Source organism: Pristiophorus japonicus, chromosome 6, assembly GCF_044704955.1.
Source record: "Pristiophorus japonicus isolate sPriJap1 chromosome 6, sPriJap1.hap1, whole genome shotgun sequence".
NCBI lineage: Eukaryota > Metazoa > Chordata > Chondrichthyes > Pristiophoridae > Pristiophorus > Pristiophorus japonicus.
The window spans coordinates 155,916,268-155,936,918 of NC_091982.1; the positions used below are offsets into that span (position 1 = coordinate 155,916,268).

The following is a 20,651-nucleotide window of genomic DNA, read 5'->3' on the forward strand; positions in this document are numbered from 1 at the left end:
CCTCAGGTCAGGGAACTCTGTGCAGACTAGGGACTGAAGCGGGGATCTTCAGAGCCTGTATCACTCGGAACCACGCCGGGTGACCCTTGGGGAGGGGGATGGAGAACTGGTGCAGCGACTTAAAAACAAAAACATTCTACAATTTTCCTCCCAAAAGGAACAAAGTGGGCAATGGATCCAGAGGTTGAGAAGTATCTCTGATAGGGGTCCTGAGAGTGAGGCTCCCTCTGTGATAGGGATCCTGAGGGTGAGACCCATGAATTGGGATCATGCAGGTGAGACTCCCTTTCTGATGGTGGTCCTGAGGATGAAATGCCTCCTGTGACGGAAGTCCTGAGGGTGAAACTCCCTCTCTGATACTGTTCCTGAGGATGAAGTGCCTCCTTTGACGGAGGTCCTGAGAACGAAACTCCCTCTCTCACAGGAGGGGTGGGGCAAGGGGATCTTTGCTCTTGCAGAAGGCAGTGATAGTTTGGGGTGTGTAAGTTAGTTGGTGAGATCCTTGTCTGCTTCGCGGTCCGCAGGTGGAAAAGACTCGACACTACCTGCTGTTGCGTGAGAAGCTGGAGACCACGCTAAGGTCAGGCTGCGAGTCAGTATCCTCATACACCAGCGAGGACCTCAGCGAATCACAAAGCATCTCCTCAACGTACAGCCTACACTCAACAGGAAGCAACGACATGCCGACCTATACCACCACCGAACGCCAGAAAGAGTTAGCAGCCAAGGTAAGTGTTGTGTCTTGAATAAAGAATCTGACCAGGTACTGTGAGCTCAAAGTAATGTGTGACCATAGTCCTTTATTACAGGTCTCCAGAGTGCCTCTGCAGCCTGTGAGGCCTCCTTATGTACAGGTGCTCCCAAGGGATTGTGGGGGGGAGAGATCGTAGGGGGAGAGATCGCAGGGGGAGAGATCGCAGGGGGAGAGAGAGCAGGGGGAGAGATTGCGGGGGAGAGAGATCGGGGGGAGGGAGAGGTCATGGTGGAGGGAGAGATCGCGGGGGGTGAGCCCTCTGGTGGTTAAACAAGGTATTTACAAGTTTACATATATAACAGTAAGGACCCAAGGAGCACTCCCACTGGGTGTGCACATTACTGAGGTCAAATAGGCTGAGGTGTTGGCTGCCTGTTCATGGAATGTAAATTCAGTCTTTTTGGTGAATTCATGTTCCTATCACATTTTGTACTCTTTACCCCAGTGTCATCAACCAACTCCCAGGGCAGGGACAGCACGGGTTAGATACAGAGTAAAGCCCCCTGTACACTGTCCCATCAAACACTCCCAGGTCAGATACACCATGTGTACAATCTCACTCATCATTGTCCCATCAAACACATTGCGCGAATTTTTACCTTACCAACCCCACCACGATATGTCAGGGAAGAAGGGAGTTAAATCTTTAAAAATCTGAAACTCGCCCCAATCCGCCACAAGCGCGCCTACTTCCAGTTTAGGACCCGCGATCTCTCTCCCCCCGCGATCTCTCTCCCCCCGCGATCTCTCTCCCCCCGCGATATCTCTCCCCCCACGATATCTCTTCCCCCCGCGATCTCTCTCCCCGCCATGATCTCTGCCCCCCATGATCTCTCCCTCCCCTCAATCTCTCCCTCCCCCCGATCTCTCCCTCCCCCCAATCTTGCCCTCCCTCTCCATGATCTCCCCCGCGATCTCTCCCCATGATCTCGCCCCGGGATCTCTTCCCCCGCGATTTCTCCCCCCGCGATCTCTCCCTCCACCATGACCTCTCCCTCCCCCCGATCTCTCTCCCCCGCAATCTCTCCCCCTGCTCTCTCTCCCCCTGCGATCTCTCCCCCTGCGATCTCTCCCCCTACGATCTCTCCCCCTCGCAATCTCTCCTCCCGCGATCTCTCCCCCGCAATCTCTCCCTCCCCCCACTCTCTCTCTCCCCGCGATCTCTCCCCCCGGTCTCTCCCTCGCCCCAATCTCTCCCTCCCTCCCCATGATCTCTCCCGGTGATCTCTCCCCCGCGATCTCTCCCCCCGAGATCCCACCCTCCCCACAATTACTCCCCGATCTCTCCCTCCCCAGAACCTCACCCTCTCTCCCCAGGATCTCCCCCGCGATCTCGCCCCGCGATCTCTCCCCCCACGATCTCTACCCCCGGATCTCTCGCCCCACGATCTCTCCTCACCCCCACGTCTCCCGCGATGTCTTTCCCCCTGCGATCTCACTCACCCTGCGATCTCTCCCCCCGCGACCTCTCCCCGTGATCTCCCTCCCCACGATCTCTCCCCGCGATTTCTCTCCCCGCGATCTCTCTCCCCGATCTCTCCCCGCGATCTCTCCCCGCGATCTCTCTCCCCGATCTCTCCCCACGATTTCTCCCCGCGATCTCTCCCCGCGATCTCTCTCCCCGATCTCTCCCCACGATCTCTCCCCGCGATTTCTCTCCCCGCGATCTCTCTCCCCGATCTCTCCCCGCGATCTCGCTCCCCAATCTCTCTCCACGATCACTCCCCGCGATCTCTCTCTCCGAGCTCTCCCCCTGTGATCTCTCCCTCCCCACAATCTCCCCCGATCTCTCCCTCCCCCCAATCTCTCCCTCCCTCCCCATGATCTCCCCTGCGATCTCTCCCACCGACCTCTCCCCCGCGATCTCTCCCCCCGTGATCCCTCCCTCCCCACAATTCCTCCCCCGATCTCTCCCTCCCCCGAATCCCTCCCTCCCTCCCCACGATCACCCCTGCGATTTCTCCCCACGATCTCGCCATCCGGGATCTTTCTCCCCCCCCCGGTGATCTATCTCCACTCATGATCTCTCCCTTCACCCAATCTTTCCCTCCCCGCAGTCTCTCCCTCCCCCCGATCTCTCCCTCCCCGCCACCCTGTCCTCCGCACGCTCTCCCCCCACGATCTCGCCCCCTGATCTCTCCCCCCAATCTCTCCTCTGCGCTCTCCGGCCCCCCGATCTCTCCCTCCCCCCAATCTCTCTCCCCCCGGTGTCTCCCTCCCCCCAATCTCTCCCGCCCCCCATGATCTCTCCATCCCCCAATCTATCCCTCCCCACGATCTCCCCCATGAACTCTCTCCCAGTGATCTCTCCCCCGCGATCTCTCTCCCCCACGATCTCTCCCCCCGCGATCTCTCACCGTGATCTCTCTCCGCGATATCTCCCTGCGATCTCGCTCCCCCGCGATCTCTCTCCCCCATGATCTCCCCCCACAATTTCTCCCCCCGTAATCTCTCCCCCCTGCAATCTCTCTTCCCCCATGATCTCTACCCACGATCCCTCCCCCTGTGATCTCTCCCCGCGATACCTCCCTGCGATCTCTCTCTCCCCATGATATCTCCACGCGATCTCTCTCTCTCTGCGATATCTCCCCGTGATATCTCTCCCCCCGCGGTCTCTCCCCCTGTGATCTCTCCCCCCCATGATCTCTCCTCGTGATATCTCCCCATTATCTCTCCCCGCGATATCTCCCCATGATCTCTCTCTCCCCGCGATCTCTCTCCCCCCGCGATCTCTCTCCCCCCGATCTCTCCCCCCATGATCTCACTCCCCGCGATCTCTCTCCCCCCGCGATCTCTCTCCCTCACCGATTTCTCTCCCCCCGCGATCTCTCTCCCCCCGCGATCTCTCTCCCCGCACTCTCTCTCCCCACGATCTCTCTCCCCCCGATCTCTCCCCCGTGATCTCTCCCTCCCTCCCTGCTTGCTGCCACCTACCCCAGCCCTACTCCCACTACTCCCGATCTTCTCGATGGCCATGCACAGTGCCCAGTGGTCCTGCAAGCCACTCAATCTGGCAGGCAGCTGGAGTTTTAAAAAGACGCTAATGAGGTCCTGCCTGAAGACCTCAGTATTTTCGGATTTCCCAGCTGCCAACACTCGCCCCGCTCCTTCCCCGCCTGCCTGTAAATAACAGGGCCATTGAATCTCGGTGAGGAAATAATACAGGACTCTGAATGGGGGATGGGTATTGTACAGGTCTGTTGAGGGGACATGAGGTTAAATACTGAGGAGGACTGCTGATAGGGGAGGGGTACAGTACAGGACAACTGATAGGGGAGGGGTACAGTATAGGACAACTGATAGGGGAGGGGTACAGTACAGGTCTGCTGATAGGGAAGGGGTACAGTACAGGTCTGCTGATAGGGGAGGGGTACAGTACAGGACAACTGATAGGGGGGGTACAGTACAGGACAACTGATAGGGGAGGGGTACAGTACAGGTCTGCTGATAGGGGAGGGGTACAGTACAGGTCTGCTGATAGCGGAGGGGTACAGTACAGGTCTGCTGATGGGGAGGGGTACAGTACAGGACAACTGATAGGGGAGGGGTACAGTACAGGTCTGCTGATAGGGAAGGGGTACAGTACAGGACAACTGATAGGGGAGGGGTACAGTACAGGTCTGCTGATAGGGGAGGGGTACAGTACAGGACAACTGATAGGGGAGGGGTACAGTACAGGACAACTGATAGGGGAGGGGTACAGTACAGGTCTGCTGATAGGGGAGGGGTACAGTACAGGTCTGCTGATAGGGAAGGGGTACAGTACAGGACAACTGATAGGGGAGGGTACAGTACAGCTCTGCTGATAGGGGAGGGGTACAGTACAGGACAACTGATAGGGGAGGGGTACAGTACAGCTCTGCTGATAGGGGAGGAGTACAGTACAGGACAACTGATAGGGGAGGAGTACAGTACAGGACAACTGATAGGGGAGGAGTACAGTACAGGACAACTGATAGGGGAGGGGTACAGTACAGCTCTGCTGATAGGGGAGGGGTACAGTACAGGACAACTGATAGGGGAGGAGTACAGTACAGGACAACTGATAGGGGAGGGGTACAGTACAGGTCTGCTGATAGGGGAGGGGTACAGTACAGGACAACTGATAGGGGAGGGGTACAGTACAACTCTGCTGATGGGGAGGGGTACAGTACAGGACAACTGATAGGGGAGGGGTACAGTACAGGTCTGCTGATAGGGGAGGGGTACAGTACAGGACAACTGATATGGGAGGGGCACAGTACAGGACAACTGATAGAGGAGGGGTACAGTACAGGACAATGGATAAGGGAGGGGGACAGTACAGGTCTGCTGATAGGGGAGGGGTACATTGGTTAATTGTTGGGTGGTATTTACTACAGGGGCAGTGGGTGCTGACGTATAAGATTATGAGGGGGCTTGACAAGGTGGATGCAGAGAGGATGTTTCCACTGATGGGGGAGACTATAATTAGAGGGCGTGATCTTAGAATAAGGGGACGCCCATTTAAAACAGAGATGAGGAGGAATTTCTTCTCTCAGAGGGTTGTAAATCTGTGGAACTCGCTGTCTCAGAGAGCTGTGGAAGCTGGGACATTGAATAAATTTAAGACAGAAATAGACAGTTTCTTAAACGACAAGGGAATAAGGGGTTATGGGGGAGCGGGCCGGGAAGTGGAGCTGAGTCCATGATCGGATCAGTCATGATCGTATTGAATGGCAGAGCAGGCTCGAGGGGCCATATGGCCTACTCCTGTTCCTATTTCTTATGTTCTTACGTTCTTATAAGGGCACAAATTGCCACCTGGAGGAAACCGGGCAGGCAGCGAGTAAAAAGGTTTCTTGGAAAACCCATAACCATAAACTCATGGGTGTTGCTCTCTCTTCCAGTGCCTCCGACTCCTGTCCCACACATTCAACAGGGAGTACAGCCACGTCTGTATCAGCGCCAGTGAGAGCAAGGTATGCTGAGAAATGGTGCTGGGGCAATTTAATTCCAGGTGGGATTGGATGACATTCTGTGATCATGATCCAAGAGTTGACACAGTGGCAGGGAGCCTCACAGCGCAGTTTACGATTCTGGTACTCCAGAGAAGCCCTGTCTGTTTGTTGTTTCTCCGTATGATGCTGGCATTTGTCTGCTGAACATAGGGAGCAAAATATTTAACAGACAGGTAGATAAAACCGAATACCACACCAGTGACACAGTGAGGAGTGGATCGTGTGGGGAGGGAGGCTCTGTTGCGTGACAACAGGTGCTGGGTGTGTCTTCTCTGGATAATGTGGCTATAAACTAAATAAAGGAGGTGGGTGGGGTGGCTTGACCCATCCACCTCCATGGCACGAACCTGGTATTGCAGTACTTCCAGGAACGGTGCAGTGGCTCTAGGCCTTTTGGCTAAGAGCATTGGCGCAGAGTGATCCTTGATGTGTGCAAGGTGACCTCTGGTGTTTGTGATTTGACAAAGAATTGGAACGATTGGCTACGAATTAAAAAAATAAATAAATAAAGGTCAAATGAATCATTTAGACAAAGGGGGTAGAGAATGAATGCACTGCCTCTCAGACCATGAGGTATCTGATTTAATTTCCTGTCTGTGCTGAGCCACGAGAGGCCAGTGGAGTGTAAAAGGCCAGAGTAGTGTGGGATTTAGCCTCCGTGGGATTGACTAGGAAATATGCATTGGAATTTTTATTTATAAATTTCAAATTTATTTTAATTGACCTCATTTTAGCTGTTCAATGCTAACAGCTGTCTAAAGTTGTTTATTTGGTGGGCTCGCTGGAAGCTGGTTTGCAGCAGTAATAGGTCATTAATTGGTTGAAACAAAGAGGTGATGAGCTGTTATAAAAACAGGAAATGCTGGAAATCTGAGCTGCTGCCTGACCTGCTGAGATTTCCAGCATTTTCTGGGGTTTTTTCAGATTCCAGCATCCGCAGTTTTTCGCTTTTGTACTCGTGATGAGCTGTTCTCTGATTGGTTAATTCGGCAGCCATTGGCTGCACTTGACAGAATCAGAGAAAATGATGGGTTTTTGGATTGCTCATCTCCAGAATATGGTCACCCAAGTTCGGGACACTTGGAATAGTTCAGAACAAGAGAAGTTGGTGACTCTCTGAGGCTGGCCTGACTCCCAGCTGCCGGGAACCCCAAAGTCCGGTAGATCATTAATGTTGGACGAATATGAGATGAGCAGTTGCAGCAGCCCAAAGGAGGTTGGTCCTGCAGCACCGTGGAGTAAAGGTCTATCCAAGGGGTGACAGGTAGGTAGACCAGAATAGGAGAGTGGCAGTAATGGGAGATTCTGTCGTCAGGCGTGCGGACAGTTCTTTGCAGTCGTGACCAGGAGTCTCGAATGGTATCTGACCACCTTGGTGTCGGGGTGAAAGACATCACGAGCAACTGGGGAGACATCAGGTCAAATGTTCTGCTCCACGTTGGGACTAATAACATAAACATATATCATCTTGCAGAAGAAGGTTGAGGAGAACTAAGTATGTTGGATTGCTTTAACAAAGTGCTGACACAGGCACAATGTGACGCAACTTCCTTGGTGCTACGGAGTTAGCTTTTCGGGGCCACAGCAGAAGTAGGATCACTGCAATTGGCCTCCATGATCCTTGTCTGGAGCAGAAAGAAAAACAATCAGCCAGGGTTCCCGTTCCGAAGGTATGCTGGCTTTGGATGTTGGGCTCGGCTGTGATGCCCCGACAATTGAACACGTTTCTGACCATCACTATCCAGCCTCACGCATGGCTGGCGAGGCACAGAGCAACAGCAGGGAGCTGGAGCACAGTGTGGGTCACTGCCTTTGGGGGGGGAGGTGGGAAGAGAAGGAAAGGGCAGCGAGACCTGCATCAAAGTGAGGAAGACTGTCTGTGGCAGAAGCTGGTGCTAAACATAATGCTGCTTGTCTTCCTGTTTTTTTCAGTTATCTGAGATGTCCGTCACACTGACGAGGGACACTTCGTTCTCTGCACTGAGCAGCACCACATTGCCCCCCTCCTCAACCTGCCCCTCTTTGCTGGAAGGACAGTACATCTCCGAGCTGAGGTTAGAGCCCATGTTTTCCAATAGATTTTTAACTGTTCTTTATACAGCAATCAGGGAAGAATATGTGAGGTGAGGGACTCCCTCCTGAACATAGAAACATAGAAAATAGGTGCAGGAGTAGGCCATTCGGCCCTTCTAGCCTGCACCGCCATTCAATGAGTTCATGGCGGAACATGCAACTTTAGTACCTCATTCCTGCTTTCTCGCCATACCCCTTAATCCCCCTAGTAGTAAGGACTTCATCTAACTCCCTTTTGAATATATTTAGTGAATTGGCCTCAACTACTTTCTGTGGTAGAGAATTCCACAGGTTCACCACTCTCTGGGTGAAGAAGTTTCTCCTCATCTCGGTCCTAAATGGCTTCCCCCTTATCCTTAGACTGTGACCCCTGGTTCTGGACTTCCCCAACATTGGGAACATTCTTCCTGCATCCAACCTGTCTAAACCCGTCAGAATTTTAAACGTTTCTATGAGGTCCCCTCTCATTCTAATGAACTCCAGTGAATACAAGCCCAGTTGATCCAGTCTTTCTTGATAGGTCAGTCCCGCCATCCCGGGAATCAGTCTGGTGAACCTTCGCTGCACTCCCTCAATAGCAAGAATGTCCTTCCTCAAGTTAGGAGACCAAAACTGTACACAATACTCCAGGTGTGGCCTCACCAAGGCCCTGTACAACTGTAGCAACACCTCCCTGCCCCTGTACTCAAATCCCCTCGCTATGAAGGCCAACATGCCATTTGCTTTCTTAACCGCCTGCTGTACCTGCATGCCAACCTTCAATGACTGATGTACATGACACCCAGGTCTCGTTGCACCTCCCCTTTTCCTAATCTGTTACCATTCAGATAATAGTCTGTCTCTCTGTTTTTACCACCAAAGTGGATAACCTCACATTTATCCCCATTATACTTCATCTGCCATGCATTTGCCCACTCACCTAACCTATCCAAGTCACTCTGCAGCCTCATAGCATCCTCCTCGCAGCTCACACTGCTACCCAACTTAGTGTCATCCGCAAATTTGGAGATACTACATTTAATCCCCTCGTCTAAATCATTAATGTACAGTGTAAACAGCTGAGGCCCCAGCACAGAACCCTGCGGTAACCCATTAGTCACTGCCTGCCATTCTGAAAAGTACCCATTTACTCCTACTCTTTGCTTCCTGTCTGACAACCAGTTCTCAATCCATGTCAGCACACTACCCCCAATCCCATGTGCTTTAACTTTGCACATTAATCTCTTGTGTGGGACCTTGTCGAAAGCCTTCTGAAAGTCCAAATATACCACATCAACTGGTTCTCTCTTGTCCACTCGACTGGAAACATCCTCAAAAAATTACAGAAGATTTGTCAAGCATAATTTCCCTTTCACAAATCCATGCTGACTTGGACCTATCATGTCACCTCTTTCCAAATGCGCTGCTATGACATCCTTAATAATTGATTCCATCATTTTACCCACTACTGAGGTCAGGCTGACCGGTCTATAATTCCCTGTTTTCTCTCTCCCTCCTTTTTTAAAAAGTGGGGTTACATTGGCTACCCTCCACTCGATAGGAACTGATCCAGAGTCAATGGAATGTTGGAAAATGACTGTCAATGCATCCACTATTTCCAAGACCACCTCCTTAAGTACTCTGGGATGCAGTCCATCAGGCCCTGGGGATTTATCGGCCTTCAATCGCATCAATTTCTCCAACACAATTTCCCGACTAATAAGGATTTCCCTCAGTTCCTCCTCCTTACTAAACCCTCTGACCCCTTTTATATCCGGAAGGTTGTTTGTGTCCTCCTTATTGAATACCGAACCAAAGTACTTGTTCAATTGGTCTGCCATTTCTTTGTTCCCCGTTATGACTCCCCTGATTCTGACTGCAGGGGACCTACGTTTGTCTTTACTAACCTTTTTCTCTTTACATATCTATAGAAACTTTTGCAATCCGTCTTAATATTCCCTGCAAGCTTCTTCTCGTACTCCATTTTCCCTGCCCTAATCAAACCCTTTGTCCTCCTCTGCTGAGTTCTAAATTTCTCCCAGTCCCCGGGTTCGCTCCTATTTCTGGCCAATTTGTATGCCACTTCCTTGGCTTTAATACTATCCCTGATTTCCCATGATAGCCACGGTTGAGCCACCTTCCCTTTTTTATTTTTACGCCAGACAGGGTTGTACAATTGTTGTAGTTCATCCATGCGGTCTCTAAATGTCTGCCATTGGCCATCCACAGTCAATCCCTTAAGTATCATTCGCCAATCTATCCTAGCCAATTCACGCCTCATACCTTCAAAGTTACCCTTCTTTAAGTTCTGGACCATGGTCTCTGAATTAACTGTTTCATTCTCCATCCTAATGCAGAATTCCACCATATTTGGTCACTCTTCCCCAAGGGGCCTCGCACAATGAGATTGCTAATTAATCCTCTCTCATTACACAACACCCAGTCTAAGATGGCCTCCCCCCTAGTTGGTTCCTCGACATATTGGTCTAGAAAACCATCCCTTATGCACTCCAGGAAATCCTCCTCTACCGTATTGCTTCCAGTTTGGCTAGCCCAATCTATGTGCATATTAAAGTCACCCATTATAACTGCTGCACCTTTATTGCATGCACCCCTAATTTCCTGTTTGATGCCCTCCCCAACATCACTACTACTGTTTGGAGGTCTGTGCACAACTCCCACTAACGTTTTTTGCTCTTTGGTGTTCTGTAGCTCTACCCATATAGATTCCACATCATCTAAGCTAATGTCCTTCCTAACTATTGCATTAATCTCCTCTTTAACCAGCAATGCTACCCCACCTCCTTTTCCTTTTATTCTATCCTTCCTGAATGTTGAATACCCCTGGATGTTGAGTTCCCAGCCCTGATCATCCTGGAGCCACGTCTCCGTAATCCCGATCACATCATATTTGTTAACATCTATTTGCACAGTTAATTCATCCACCTTATTACGGATACTCCTTGCATTAAGACACAAAGCCTTCAGGCTTGTTTTTTTAACACCCTTCGTCCTTTTAGAATTTTGCTGTACAGTGGCCCTTTTTGTTCTTTGCCTTGGGTTTCTCTGCCCTCCACTTTTCCTCATCTCCTTTCTGTCTTTTGCTTTTGTCTCCTTTTTGTTTCCCTCTGTCTCCCTGCATTGGTTCCCATCCCCCTGCCATATTAGTTTAACTCCTCCCAACAGCACTAGCAAACACTCCCCCTAGGACATTGGTTCCGGTCCTGCCCAGGTGCAGACCGTCCGGTTTGTACTGGTCCCACCTCCCCCAGAACCGGTTCCAATGCCCCAGGAATTTGAATCCCTCCCTGCTGCACCACTGCTCAAGCCACGTGTTCATCTGCGCTGTCCTGCGATTCCTACTCTGACTAGCATGTGGCACTGGTAGCAATCCCGAGATTACTACTTTTGAGGTCCTACTTTTTAATTTAGTGCCAGCAGTGTAACTGGAACAGCAGTGCCAGTTTGCAATCGGTCCTTGACAGGGAGCCCACGTTTAGAGAGTGTTACAATGAGGTTGTGGGATATGTCAGGGTCTGATATATTGAGAGGCATGGGGTATATCAGAGAGTGTTGCAGTGAGAGGTGTACGATATATCAGAGACTGCTGTCGTGTGAGGCATATCAGAGAGTGTCGAGGTATATCACAGAATGTTATAGTGAAGGGGTAAGTCAAAGATTGTTAAGTGAGGACATGGGGTATATAAAAGAGCATTATAATGAGATATGTTGTCGTGATAAAATGAGGGGCTGTGTATCGTTATAAAGCATGGGTTACAATGAGGGGTGTGGGATATATCAGAGTGTTGCAGTGAGAGGTATGGGATATATCCAAGAATGTTACAGTGAGGGGTGTGGGATATATCTGAGAATGTTACAGTGAGGGGTGTGGGATATATCTGAGAATGTTACAGTGAGGGGTGTGGGATATATCAGAGAGTGTTACAGTGAGGGGTGTGGGATATAGAAGCAAGTGTTACAGTGAGGGGTATGGGATATATCACAGTGTTATAGTGAGAGGTATAGGATATAGCAGCGAGTGTTACAGTGAGGGGTGTGGAATATATCTGGGAGTGTTACTAGGACAGTTCAGTATGAAACTAGAATTACAATACTTTGCTTATTCGAGGCCTTATTGCTTCTCATTTAGAATAATCAGTCCAGTTTTGGTCTCTTCATATTGCAGGAACTATCAAGACCTTAGCGAAGGTCCAAGAGGCGTCAGGAGTACATTACCCTGTCTTCGGGCTTTTAGCTATCAGGATAGACTGAGGGAACTAGAGATTTTTTCTGATTGAGGTTTTTATAATGATGAAAGGAACAGATTCTGTTTGTGTGGGTTGGTTATTTGAGTGAGATAGAGAAGGAAGGACACAAGTTTAAAATATGGAAAAGTAGGTTAGATGCCAGGATATTTTTCTTTTCACATAGTCATCAATCTCTGGAATAGATGGCCAAACCACGTTTGGTGATGGTTACATTACTTGAATATTGTAATCTCTGTCCCAGGACCCCTGAGACCCAATCCAGAGCGATGAGCCCTGATCCCGAATTATTACAAGACGGTGAACTGAAGAAATCTCCTGTGCAGGGCAAGGACGAGAAAGGAAGAATTCGCATGTTTGTCGCCGATATCCAGGAGATTAGAGTGAGGTATGGCGATAATGTGATCTCTCCTATATCTTACAGTCTGTGCATCGACCGTGCCAGCTAGCCTTCTCCAATAGTGCTAACCTCTCCTTTCTGTCTTTTTAACATTTATTATATTCCCCCTGTACTGAGCTACGCCGGCCAGATTATCCACACTTAGTTAGCTGGCCTTAGCCGGGGCAGCAGTAAGAGGTGCTGAAATTGGGCTTGGTGTCACTAGGTTGGGAGGGTTCCTGCTCCTCGTCGCTATCCAAGGACCCTTATGAATTCAGATCCTTGTTGGAAACCCGTTCCCTTGTCTTCCGACCCCCTGGCACACTCATTTTGCAGCTGGAAAACATAGAAACCGGTGTAGGCCATTCAGCCCCTCGAGCCTGTTCTGCCATTAGATCATGGCTGATCTGTATCTTAATTCCAGTTATCCACCTTGGATCCATAACTCTTAACACCCTTACCTAACGAAAATCTATCAATCTCGGTTTTGAAATTTTCACTTAACCCCCAGCCTCAACAGCTTTTTGGGAGAGAGTGTTCCAGGTTTCCACTACCCTCTGTGTGAAGAAGTGCTTCCTGACATCACCCCTGAACGGCCTAGCTCTAATGTTAATGTTATGTTCCCTTATTCTGGACTTCCCCCACCAGAGGAAATAGTTTCTCTACCTCCCCCATCAAATCTTTCAAGCATCTTAAACATCTCAATTAGATCATCCCTTAATCTCCTATAGTGAAGGAAATACAAGCCTTGTCTATGCAATCTGTCTTCATAATTTAACCCTTTTAGCCCCGGTATCATTCTGGTGAATCTGTGCTGCACCCACTCAAAGGCCAATAAATCCTTCCTGCAGTGCAGTGCCCAGAACTGAATACAATGCTCCAGGTACAGTCTAACCAGAGTTTTATACATAACTTCCAAGAAGTGGCAAGTGACCTGATCCTGGGCTATTGCCAGAGCTGGTGAATGAGCAACCACCAGCAGACGAACATGAGCTGCCTGGGATTACTGGGCCTCCCTGTGTTTAATTTATTAACCGCTCCCACACCAAGTCACCCAATGGAGTCAACCGAGCTCGGCGACAGCATCGACTCGTTGTTTGAAGCTCCTTTGAGGTTGTGCCAAGATACTGTCCCACCGCGCGCCTCCCCCCACTCCACCCGCCGGCAACCCCTTGCCGATTTAGGCAGCCTATTTGAAAGAGGTCCTGAAAAGAAGAGACTTTTTTTTATTCATTCATGGGATGTGGGCATTGCTGGCAAGGCCAGCATTTATTGCCCATTCCTAATTGGCCTTGAGAAGGTGATGGTGAGCCGCTTTCTTGAACCGCTGCAGCCTGTGTGGTGGAGGTACTCTCACAGTGCTGTTAGGGAGGGAGTTCCAGGATTTTAAGCCAGCGACGATGAAGGAATGCGATGTATTTCCAAGCCGGGACTGTGTGTTACTTGGAGGAGACCTTGCAGGTGTCGGTGTTCCCATGCGCCTGCTGCCCTTGTCCTTCTCGGTGGTAGATGTCGTGGGTTTGGGAGGTGCTGTTGAAGAAGCTTTGGTGAGTTGCCACAGTGCATTGTGTAGATGGTACACACTACAGCCACAGTGCGCCGGTGGTGGAGGGAGTGAATGTTGAAGGTGCTGGATCAATTGTCATGCAATGAGGTGTGCATGGTGAGGCATGGAAGGACTTCCCTGTTACCTTATTCTCTGTTGTCTTCCAGTCCGATTGTGTCAAAGAAAGGGACCCTGCATTTCCTGGAGCCTCAGACCAACGGCTGGGTGAAGCGCCACGTGGTCGTGCGTCGGCCGTATGTCTACATTTACAACACCGACAAGGACACGGTGGAACGGGCCATCCTCAACCTGTCAGCCGCACAGGTGGAGTACAGCGAGGACCAGCAGGCCATGCTCAAGGTAGCACAAACTCTCTCCTTCAGACAAGTGCTCATGGCCCAAGTGTCAACGCGGTGTTGCAGATAGACAAGATGTCGGACGCCTTATTGCATCAGTTTGCTCTTTCTCTGCTGAAGGTTCATTGCTCTCCTGTCACACTTTTCATCATCAAAGTTTGTAATAGTTTCCCGCCTCTCTGCAGTAATGTTAGATTGGACAAAATATCAATTATTCTGCGTCCTTTTCCCCTCACACTGTCTGATGAGGTTTGCCCCTCCCCCCACTCCCCACGCCCAGACTAGGGCTGAATGTTCCCCCCCCCAGACTGTGTCTCCCCCCTCTCCCAGACTGTGTGTGTGTCCCCCGCCAGACTGTGTCTCCCCCCCCCCAGACTGAGCCCCCCCCCCTCCAGACTGTGTCTGACCACCCCCCCTCCCCCCCAGACTGTGACTGAATGTCTCCCCCCCCCCAGACTGTGGCTGAATGTCCACTACCCCTCCCTCAGGCTGTCAGCTAACGATATTTTTCAAGGGCACTTTGCCGCCTATGACCTTGACAGACGTACACCTCCATGTTGCCCTAGGTCTCAAATCATTACCGGCTAGGTTATGGGATAATGATGGAGCCGGCATTCAGCTCTCCTTTTCTTGCTGTCCATCAAAAGCAAACAAGAAAATATTGGTGGGATACTGGGTTATCCCATCTTCCAGACAGAGTGAAACATAGCTATTTAATAAAGCTATTTAACACCTTCCATACTAGTGCTTCTGATATGTCTTAATTTTTCCTCAACCAAGGCTTCCCCTCTACAGTGGTTAACATGGCCCTCGACCGTGTCCGTTCTATTTCCCGCACTTCTGCTCTCACCCTTTCCCTCCCTCCCAGAACCATGACAGGGTTCTCCTTGTCCTCACCTTTCATCCCATCAGCCTCCAAGTTCAATGGATCATCCTCCGCCATTTCCTCCACCTCCAGCGTGATCCCACCACCAAACACATCTTCCTCTCTCCTTTCAGCATTTCCGAAGGGACCACTCCCACTGTGACACCCTGGTCCACTCCTCAATCATCTCCAACATCACTCCCCTTCCCATGGCACCTTCCCACGCAAATGCCCTTTTACTTCCTCCCTTCCCACTGTCCAGGGCCCCAAACACTCCTTCCAGGTGAAACAGCGATTTACTTGTACTTCTTGCAATTTAGTATACTATATTCACTGCTCACGATGTGGTCTCTTCTACATTGGGGAGACCAAACTCAGATTGGGTGACCGCTTTGCGGAGCACCTCCGTTAAGCGTGACCCCGAACTTCCGGTCGCCTGACACTTTAATTCTTTGCTCCACTCCCACTTTGACCTCTCTGTCCTTGGTCTCCTACACTGTTCGAATGAAACTCAACATAAGCTCGAGGAACAGTACCTCCTCATCTTTCGTTTAGGTACTTTACAGCCTTCTGGACTCAACATCGAGTTCAGCAATTTCAGATCATAACCTCTGCCCCTATTTTTTTCACATGGTAGCTGCCAATGATTCTGCTATTGCCACAATGTCAGTGTCCTCGACCAGGCCAACATCCCCAGCATTGAAGCACTGACCTGTCTGCAACATTCTTCTTGCATCGAACCTGTCCAGTCCCGTCAGAATTTTATATGTTTCTATGAGATCCCCTCTCATCCTTCTAAACTTCAATGAATACAGGCCCAGATGCTCCAGTCTCTTCTCATATGTCAGTCCTGCCACCCTGGGAATCAGTCTGGTGAACCTTTGCTGCACTCCCTCAATAGCAAGAATGTCCTTCCTCAGATTAGGAGGCCAAAACTGAACACAATATTCCAGCTGAGGTCTCACCAGGCCCTGTACAACTGCAGTAAGACCTCCCTGCTCCTATACTCAAATTCCCTAGCTATGAAGGCCAACATACCATTTGCCTTCTTCACCGCCTGCTGCACCTGCATGCCAACTTTCAATGACTAATATACCATGACACCCAGTTCTCTATCTACGTCAATACATTACCCCCAATACCATGTGCTTTGATTTTGCACACCAATCTCTCGTGTGGGACCTTGTCAAAAGCCTTTTGAAAGTCCAAATACACCACATCCACTGGTTCTCCCTTGTCCACTCTATTAGTTACATCCTCAAAAAATTCTAGAAGATTTGTCAAGCCATGATTTCCCTTTCATAAATCCATGCTGACTTGGACCGATCCTGTCACTGCTTTCCAAATGCGCTGCTATTTCATCTTTAATAATTGATTCCAGCATTTTCCCCACTACTGATGTCAGGCTAACCGATCTATAATCATCTTTTGTTTCTTTACTTGTCCGATTATCATCTCCTTTTGTTTTGTACTTCAGGTATACCTTTTGTCATTTAATCACTTCTGCCTTCCACACTATCACAGACTTTCACTTTTGTTCTTTTCTCCCCTCCCCCTGCACTTGCTTAAAATCTGTAACATCTCTAAATTTTTCCATTCTGAGGAAAGATCATCGACCTGAAACATTAACTCTGTTTCTCTCACATGCTGCCTGACCTGCTGAGTATTTCCAGCATTCTCTGTTTTTATTTCAGATTTCCAGCACCGTCTTTTGCTTTTGGATTATTTGAACTGTGAGGCTTGCGGTTTTATTGTTTCTTTCTCTTCCTGTGTGAAGTACCTGGCCTCCAAATGGTGCCTGCCCATGGCAAGACGTAAATGTTCTACAGCAGGCTGGGTATTTCTTTTGCACCTGTTCAGCCAAGTGTTAGGATTCTCGTCCGACTTTCTGACCCTCTCCTTGCCACCATTTTTTTGTTGCAGACTCCAAACACGTTTGCTGTGTGCACTGAGCATCGTGGGATACTGCTGCAAGCCTGCAATGATAAAGAAATGCAAGACTGGCTGTATGCCTTCAACCCTCTCCTCGCTGGTTCAATCAGGTACCTCCCACACAAGGGGTGGGTTATAGCAGACTGTGTTATAGTGAGGCAGTGTTATAGTGAGAGGTGTGGGTTATATCCGACAGTGTTATAGTGAGAGGTGTGGGTTATATCAGACAGTGTTATAGTGAGAGGTGTGGGTTATATGAGGCAGTGTTATAGTGAGAGGTGTGGGTTATATGAGGCAGTGTTATAGTGAGAGGTGTGGGTTATATCAGAGAGTGTTATAGTGAGAGGTGTGGGTTATATCACAGTGTTATTGTGAGAGGTGTGGGCTATATCAGACAGTGTTATTGTGAGAGGTGTGGGATATATGTGGCAGTGTTAAAGTGAGAGGTATGGGTTATACCAGACAGTGTTATAGTGAGAGGTGTGGGTTATATCAGACAGTGTTATAGTGAGAGGTGTGGGCTATATCAGACAGTGTTATTGTGAGAGGTGTGGGATATATGTGGCAGTGTTAAAGTGAGAGGTATGGGTTATACCAGACAGTGTTATAGTGAGAGGTGTGGGTTATATGAGGCAGTGTTATAGTGAGAGGTGTGGGTTATATCAGACAGTGTTATAGTGAGAGGTGTGGGTTATATCAGACAGTGTTATAGTGAGAGATGTAGGATATATGAGGCAGTTTTATAGTGAGAGGTGTGAGTTATATCAGACAGTGTTATAATGAGAGGTGTGGGTTTTATCAGACAGTGTTATAGTGAGAGGTGTGGGTTTTATCAGTTAGTGTAGTAATGAGGGTATGTGCTATATCACACATTGTTATAGAGAGGGATGTGGGGTATATGAGGCAGTGTTATAGGAGGTGTGGACTATATCAGACAGTGTCATAGTGAGGGATGTGGGGTATATGAGGCAGTGTAATACTGAGTGAGTGGGGTATATGAGGCAGTGTAATACTGAGGGTGTGGGGTATATCAGACAGTGTTATACTGTGGCATAATAAGCAGTGTAGATGGAAGCATAAAATTACAAAGAGATATTAATAGATTAAGTGAATGGGCAAAACTGTGGCAAATTGATTTCAATGTAGGCAAGTGTGAGGTCATCCATTTTGAACGTAAGAGGATAGATCAGAGTATTGCTAAATGGTGAAAAGCTGGAAACAGTGCAGCTCCGAAGAGACTTGGGGGTCCGTGTCCATAGATCATTAAAATGTCACGGGCAGGTAAAAAAATGATCAAAAAGGCTAATGGAATGCTGGCCTTTATATCTAGAAGACTGGAATGGAATACAAGGGGGTAAAAGTTATGCTACAGCTGTACAAAGCCCTGGTTAGACTACACCTGGAGTACTGTGGGCAGTTCTGGGCACCACACCTTAGGAAGGATATATAAGCCTTGGAGGGAGTGCAGCGTTGATTTACTAGAATGATACCTGCGACCGGGTTTTCGTCGCGTTTTGACCCTCCGCGGCGAAAAACTGGGCGCTGAGCTGTTGTGATCAGCGGTCGCGATCCTTGGCTCGGTTTTTGTGGCGGTGCTTGGAAGTACCGCTGGGGAGAGCTGTGCCGGGGAGTAACGACTCGAATTGTAACAATGTTCAAGATTCGAGACTCGCCCGACCAGTACGCCGCGCCCTGGTGATCACCCGCGAAAACACGGCAGGCCAGCCCTGCCGGCAGCGGTAAGTCGGAAAAACTGAAAAAAGGTAAGTTAAAGTTTTTATTTTTTTGTAGTTTTGCAGCGATTTGTTCGGTAAGAGTTTTGGTAATGTTTTTTGAATGTTTTGTTCCCCTCCCAAAGCCGCTCTCGCAGTGCTCCCTAAATTTGGTGAGGTTCTGGTTTTTGCGCCGCGAAAATAGTGCAACGCCTCCCTTTGTGCAGACCCCAAATGCCGAAAGTTAGGCAATTAATCGGCAATGCTAATTGGGCAGTCATTTTCCTGTACCGCCTCCATTTTCGCCCCGAAACGGAGAAAGCCGAAAATCCAGCCCTGGACTCGAGGGTTAAATTACGAAGAGAGACTACAGAAACTAGGGTTGTGTTCCCTGGAATTTAGAAGATTAAGGGATGAATTGATTGGAGTTTTCAAGATATTAAGGGAAATTGATAGGGTAGATAGTGAGAAATTATTTCTGCTGTTTGGGGAATCTAGGACTAGGCGACATAAGCTAAACATTAGAGCCAGGCCTTTCAGGAAAGAAGTTAGGAAACACTTCTGCACTCAAAGGATGGCAGAAGTTTGGAACTCTCTTGCGCAAAGGGCAGTTAATGCTGGGTCAAGTGTTAATTTTAAATCTGAGATTGATAGATTTCTGTTAACCAAAGACATTAAGGGATATGGGGCAAAGGTGAGAAAATGGAGTTAGGTCACAGGTCAACCATGATCTCATTGAATGGCGGAACAGGCTTGAAGGGCTAATTGGCTTACTTCTGTTCCTATGAGAGGTATGGGGTATATCAGAGTGTGTTATAGTGTCATAGACAGTAATACTGAGAGACATGGAATGTATCAGAGAGTGTTATAGTGAGGTGTATGGGCTATATCAGTTATAGTAAGGGGTTTGGGCTTTATCAGTTATAGTGAGGGGTGTAGGCTATATCGGACAGTTATACTGAGAGGTGTTATAATGAGGGATGTGACATATATCAGTGTTATAATGAAAGTATGAGGTATATGAGAGAGTATTATGTGTGGGGTGTATCAGAAGGAGCTATACCAAGGGTTGTGGGGTATACCAGAGAGTGTTAAAGTGCGAGGTGTGAGGTGTGCCAGACAGTGTTACCTTCGTCACGAGTGTCAGGCAGCATTGGTATTTACGTTTACTAAAGGTGTTTTCATCCTTTCTTGCAGATCGAAGCTGTCTAGAAGGAGGAGCAGTCAGATGAGGATCTGACAGGAATCCTGGAATCAGTTGAAATTCCACTCCAACCCGGTGACATCAGACTGGACTCATATGTACATAGTCAACCCAGCCCTTCCAGCATTGACGTGAATGCTCATCTAACATGCCTGCTCTACGTGTAGTAATTTATTGAGGAACAAAAATTAATAGTTGTGTGAAAGCAAAAACCGTGTCGCCTGGCGCTGGGGAGCGCCGTGTTACGTGTGTGTGTGTGATGCTCTGTGTGTCTTCAGCAAGCGGTTAGATATCAGTGATGAATGAGCTCCGTGATGTGGACACTAGATGCTGTTTGTGCTCCTTGCGTTTTTGGGGGGAGGGGGAGATCGAAGGGGGGATGTTTGTGAAGGCGGTTTGTGGCATCACTACCATTCCCAACAGCAGTGCCCAAGAGGAGCGGCTGAATGGGGCCTGGTTGTGCCCTCGGGCACGATCCTCTTTATGGGTTGGGCACTGCTGGGAAGGATGGAGGAACTGGTGGGTGAACTGAAGGAGAGCCTTAAAATGCTCAGCGAGAGCTCCTCATTGGTCGGTTGGCACGGCCAAAGCCCCACGCTGACTCGCT

The 20,651-nt window shown here is 49.2% G+C and overlaps 1 protein-coding gene across 2 annotated transcripts in view; it reads left to right on the plus strand.

The window, feature by feature from the left end:
- The window catches only part of kif1aa (kinesin family member 1Aa), a 511,950-nt gene extending 491,653 nt beyond the window's left edge, over positions 1–20,297 (plus strand). For both annotated transcript variants that reach the window (XM_070882200.1, XM_070882201.1), the window contains exons 40-46: positions 525–728; positions 5,623–5,694; positions 7,666–7,787; positions 12,295–12,438; positions 14,143–14,335; positions 17,120–17,238; positions 20,038–20,297. In XM_070882200.1, coding sequence (XP_070738301.1) covers positions 525–728; positions 5,623–5,694; positions 7,666–7,787; positions 12,295–12,438; positions 14,143–14,335; positions 17,120–17,238; positions 20,038–20,080 — 897 coding nt within the window. In that variant the 3' untranslated portion in view covers positions 20,081–20,297. The remainder of the gene's footprint in view (positions 1–524; positions 729–5,622; positions 5,695–7,665; positions 7,788–12,294; positions 12,439–14,142; positions 14,336–17,119; positions 17,239–20,037) is intronic.
- The last annotated feature ends 354 nt before the right edge of the window (positions 20,298–20,651 follow it).